Source organism: Aedes albopictus, chromosome 2 (genome assembly GCF_035046485.1).
Source record: "Aedes albopictus strain Foshan chromosome 2, AalbF5, whole genome shotgun sequence".
Classification (NCBI taxonomy): Eukaryota; Metazoa; Arthropoda; class Insecta; order Diptera; family Culicidae; genus Aedes; species Aedes albopictus.
In genome coordinates this window covers 138,121,614-138,127,509 of record NC_085137.1, presented here as the reverse complement: position 1 = coordinate 138,127,509, position 5,896 = coordinate 138,121,614, and the positions used below count along the sequence as shown (strand labels likewise).

The 5,896-nt window shown below is 37.1% G+C and overlaps 1 protein-coding gene across 1 annotated transcript; it reads right to left on the bottom strand.

The window, feature by feature from the left end:
* Positions 1–886: 886 nt before the first annotated feature.
* Positions 887–5,830, bottom strand: LOC115266748 (protein cornichon). Its single transcript, XM_029873284.1, has 5 exons — positions 5,693–5,830; positions 5,403–5,607; positions 5,227–5,339; positions 1,581–1,724; positions 887–1,513 (listed from the first exon to the last, which is right to left on the bottom strand). The coding sequence occupies exons 2-5, from the start codon at positions 5,550–5,552 to the stop codon at positions 1,486–1,488; spliced, it is 435 nt and encodes a 144-aa protein (XP_029729144.1). The 5' UTR covers positions 5,553–5,607; positions 5,693–5,830; the 3' UTR covers positions 887–1,485.
* Positions 5,831–5,896: the final 66 nt, after the last annotated feature.

Genomic DNA, 5,896 nt, shown 5'->3' with positions numbered 1-5,896 from the left:
AATCTTGAGAATTCATTCAAACGTTTGGTTATGCTACGGGTGGTAAGCACTCTTTATTTGATTTGTTTTGGAAATTTAAATTTGAGAAATGTTGAACACTTCATTAGAAACTACATGAAATTACAAGGGCCATGCATACTTTTAGGCATTTATCGGGTTAAATGCCCTTTTTGTGTCCTTTTTCTATTCTTTTCGAGTGGTTATTATCTCTCTCACTTGTTTAGAGCTGTATTGTATCTATACGGATCAGAAATAACGATAGCGTAGAAGTTGTGATGAAATAGAACTTGAGAAAAATATCAGATCTTGAGGTCCAACATTGAAGATTTTTTTTTTGATCAGACTTCCATTTTTTGTCAAATCTTGCTTATTTTATTAAAACTTCACCTTTGATAACACATTTATTTAAAGATTTAAATTATGAGATACCTTGGGCATTGACAGGTTAAATCTCCGCAAAGTATGTAACCCCTTAAGAAAACTGCTACTAGAAAAGTTGCTATTGATAATCATATTTGAAATTTTTAAGAAATATTTGTTGAGTTTTCTTGAGATCTAGGTTCATACAGTTTTTTGTGGATCTCATAAAACTTCCTAATAAAAATAAATTTCCATCCTGCTGAACACCACTGCTTTGCAGATTGGTGTGAGAACATTTGTTATAGCGGAACTTACGTATTCTCGGCAGTTTTGTTCTCTTCGTCATGGGGGTATTATCATATCCTTCCCAATCAAGCTGAACTATATGTCCAAGCTTCAGAAAATTTGGCCGACGAAAAACCCCCATGACGAAGACAACAAACCTGCTGATAATGTCACCCTATTTCTGAATTCCATGCAGAAATGGATTTTCTCACATTTTCTACCGAGCTCTAAACACAACCTGTTTGACTTCTTACGGTATGAGTTTTATTCCACAACTTTCTTGATTTATCTAGAATACAATCTCTCTACTATTACTATTCCCTAAACATTTCAGGAGTTTCACTTACATCTTTAGCAACGGTTAGTAAGATTAAACAAAATACATCGGATGTGTAAGCAAGTATTCCCCTGTCCATGATGACTTTCGCGCAAAACTTTACTCTTTTGTAAGCTCAAGGTGTAGAATTTAGAAGTTTTCAATAAATTAAAAGTTCAAAAGCAGCCAAAAGTCCTTCGATAGAGGAAAATGTGATGATGATGATGATACACATCAGACTTACAAAAGCAAGAAATTGAAAATGACCGTAACATATACCTACTAGGAAAATGGCATTATGAAGTCGTCAGCAGCGCGCCACGACCTCTGGGATGGAATCGCGATCTAGAAATATGAAATATGTTCCCTCCTGCGCGCACGGTACGCGTTGGTCGGTGTTTGAGACGTTATAGAGACCCTGGGCGACCGATTGTCGTCTTGTATGAATATGCGTTGGTTAGGGTGCGGTTTAATAACATTTTTTATTGGCTGAGTTTTTCTCATTATTTGGTTTGTGATATCCCTTACGTCGATATGAGCGAATAGATCATACTGAAAAGAATGACATAGTAAACAAAATAAGTACAATGGAATGATCGTAATGACCAGTAATGCATACCCATATAGATAGTAGAAGAAGGAGAGTAGATAAACGGCCAGTTTGATCCATCCTTCGCGTTGGCACTTGGCCAGAACATCAGCGTTCATGATGCTGGTGGGATCGTACAGGCCGGGCCCGGACATGACCGGTCGGTTTGAGTATCTAGAAATGATTCGGAATATTACTGAGCAGCTTAAACCACCATGCTGAGGTGACGGATCCTATTCCCGATCCGTCCAGGAAATTTTCTTGATTTTATAGAGCGTACTATATGCTCTTCGTGCCTGCCACATGATATACACAGAGCCGTAGCGTGGTCCCACGGCGCCCTTGGCAAGCATCCAGATTGGCGCCCCACGACAATTAGACATTATTATTTTGCTAAATTTGTTTATTCAAAGTTATGTGTACGTTTTCGAAGTTTTCAAAGAGTACGAACAGATTTTGCATTTCAAGAATCATACTTAGACCAGCACAATAGTTAAAAATGACATTTCAAATTCTTAAAATGTATGATGCATACATTTCTAAAGGAAATCTTAGTTTTTTATTTTATTTTTAAAAATACTGAATTGAATTTCAGGAGCATTCAGAAATCCTCAAACGTTTTTACTATTTTTTGGCTATAGCTTCAACTGGTTTGACCAGAATTTCCTAATAACTTCACCACAAGTTTCTTCTGAAGTTCAATCAAAATATTTCTTAGAAAATTTTCAGAAATCATTAGACAAAAATGGATATGAAGTAATACCAGGAGAAATTCCTGAAGGATCAGTTTTTGTTGAAATCTCTGGAAGAATTTTTGCTGGATTCATTGAATGAAATTATGAAAGAGATTGCGGAGGAATTCCTGCATTTATCCGCATGAATAAATGATTAAAATTTTCAAGAAATTTAAGTAAGCATTCTAAATGGAATTTAAGGAGTATTTTTTGCAGGAATTCATGGAGCAATTCGTAAAGAAATGCCTGATATGCTAATGCCCGTAATAGTTTGTAGAGGACCATTAGAAGAGTTAAAAAAACTTGGCAGAATATTTGAAGGAATCTCTGAAAAAGTTTCTTAAGGAATTTTTGGAGGAATTTCTGAAGAAATCTATGAATGGCATTCAGAAGAAAGCTTTGGAGAAATTTTGGATGAAGTCAATTGCAGATTTTCTAACGGAAAATCTGTAGAAATTTCTGAATTATTCCAAATTTATAATTTTATGGAGGAATTTATGAAGACATTCATGAAAAGTTTTCTAGTGAAATTCTAGCAAAAATTTATGGATCAATCCCTAGTAAGCATGATACAGTTTCATATAAGATTTTATTTCAAAAATTCCTAGAAGAATTTCTGAAATAATTCATTCTTAGAGGGACTTCTGAAGGAATCCCTGAAGTGATTTCTAATGGAATCTCTACAGAATTATTCATAGGAATCCATGGAGGAATTACTAAAGAAATCTATTGAAGGGTTATTTAGTAATCCTTATACACATTTTTTGCAGGAATCCATTGAAGGAAATTATTAAATATCCATGTATAAATGTCGAGAGGAATCCTTTGACTGATTCCTGAATAAATCCCTAGATAACTTCCTGAAAACCTCCCTGAAGGCATTTCTAAAGGGATTCTTCGAGAATTTTTAGTAAGAATCTCCAGAATTCTTTATTTGCTTTTTTTTAAATAATTTTTAATATAAGATTTTGAGAGAATTTCTGGAGAAATTCTTTGAAATGTTTTTAAAGAAATTTCTTGAGAAAATTCTGAAATAGTTTTTGAAAGATTTGCTTAAAGAAGCCCAGCAAAAAATCCGAAGAAATACCTGGTGAAATTTATGAAGAAATTCCCGAAATATTTTATTTGTTTGAAGGGAATGAACAGCGTCGTCTGAATATTTTTCATTTAATATACTTGATAAAAACACTCTAAAATATGTCAGTAAATAAGTTTCCAGTAATTTTCAGAGAAAAACTTTCACTAGAATTTTTCATTTTCATTTTCATTTTGCAGCATTTGGTGGGGCAATGAGAGCGCAAGTCAGTCCAAAGCCGATGATAAGGAGGGGTAATGGCTGAATAGTCTTTGCTGACCACATAAACGCCATGGGATAGGAAAAGGGTATTTTGGTGTGGGATTAGGGTGTTGGTACAGACTTGACAATATCAATGCTATTCAGATGCAAACTAATTTTAAGGCTCAATAGTGAATCACATAGCTTCCAAAACCAAAAAACAATAATCCACAAAATACCAAGTAAGCCAAAGAAAGAAAAAGCGTCCGATTGTTTGTTTTGTCAATTATAACAAACGGAAACTTCTACCCTCTCCGACTCGCCAGTCATCCCGGAAAAAATGTCCCTTCAGTTCTGGAAAATATATTATCCCCAATTAAGCCTTTAATCGAATTGTCCGCGTGGTCTTGTAGTACCCCTGCTAGGTAAGAACCAGTCATTGCCATACATATTAAATGCTAGACATGACCCCATGGATAGCATTTGCATATGTAAAAGCTTTGCTGATGTGACTTTCCTATTAGGCAATTCTCTCATCACATGTTTGTCTTCAAAACCTTGTCAAGCTTAGAAAATTGGAGTTAATAAACAATACATTACAAGGTTAGAATTCCCATAGAATGAGATCATTCATTCGCACTACAACACCATAGGAGATAATATCACATTTGCTGACTACAGTATAAATGCGAAAAATCTCCCTTTTCCCCCTATCCGCAACCCGGGGACGCGCTCTGTTGGATTTCGAAAGCCTCGGAGAATATTACAAACCTTCAATGGCATTCCCATACACTAACCCACATTGCCCATTCAGGGGTCTGACTGGGCCTATTACCCTCCCTCAGTTTGTAATATTCTCACCAACTTGGAATTATATTTTCCCGGCACATAAATGACTTCGACAAATGTTCGATATACTATGCAGTAGCATGATCAGTATAACTATATCAGATGACTTGAAGATCTGATTTTTACAGAATTGTTTGCCATTGATTATACATTCAGCTATTCCAATCATTACTGCAAAGCACATCGACTACATGCCTGAAATCAAAGCTTCCTGGAAGATATAATCCAAGCCCAGGGAGAAAAACTTTCACTAGAATTTTGAATACTTATTGATTTTGCTTGCTCGTTAAAAAACAACTAAAATAACTTCCAAAGTAAAAAAACAAGCTAAATTCCCAGGTAACATCATGATAAATAATCTAGCGAACGAATTTTTGAGAATAACGTAATGTAAAAAACACTCGATCAATCTTAGATATTTTGAAGTCTTGGTAACATACAAGAAAACAATAGCATCATAATATTCCTTCTAGCCTTTTACCTTTTCGGCGCCCCTTAGAGGCTGGCGCCCTTGGCGGGGGCCAACCTGGCCAACCCCACGCTACGGCTCTGGATATACACAGGCAAAATGGTCATTGCCGAAGCAAGCTTTCAGTTAAAAACTGTGGAAGTGCTCAAAGAACACTAAGCTGAGAAGTAGGCTCTGTCCCAGTTGGGATAATCAGTAGGTCCTCGCCAGAGGCAGCTGGGACAATACGCCAAGATGCAGTGGATGAAAATGAGCAAACAGAACTACACGTAAGTCGTTCTGGATGATGACTCATTCACAAGATCACTCGCCTTGATCTTTCTTAGTGATAAATATATTTGTACTTACCGCCACACATGATAAGCGATCAGCGGAATGTTGATGGCCAACGAGAACCATTCCCCGGCAAACAGGAACAGCAGGTTGAACAGCACATGAAGCGCATACTCCGGCAGGACCAACTACAAGAAATATTACTATTAAAAAGGAAGGGACATCGGGATGCCGCAAATTTTTCCACTTACCGGATTCAATGAATTGCACTGATCTATCGGGTTTTTGTAGTCCGTTTTCAGCTCGTCAAATGCAATCACATGAAATATCGAGAAAAAGATCAGAAATGCGTCGATAATCAGAGCCACAATGTAGCTGAAAGCCGAAAAGTTAAATGCCATGGTAGTGCTTCTCCTGAGGCGAGTCTTCCTTCTTACACAAGCGGACTGTCGAAATCTGTAGCGAACGAACACAAACAAGCAAAGGTTAATCACCGGCGGTCAGGGCAACCGCAAGCGAATACAATTATAACTTAATTTACCTGCCAGAACTGAATTTTAATCCTTTTTACGAGCGATTTTTTTTTCGCAAACGCGCTGCAGCAATCGGTCACCCTTCCGTACAAAAAACTGCAAAAACAACAACAGCAGCTGCACCTGGGGATGACAGCACGCCGATCACCTGCCCGCGCACTTGGCATACAAACGGGGGATCGACCACTCGCATTCGAAGCGAGCTGTCAAAG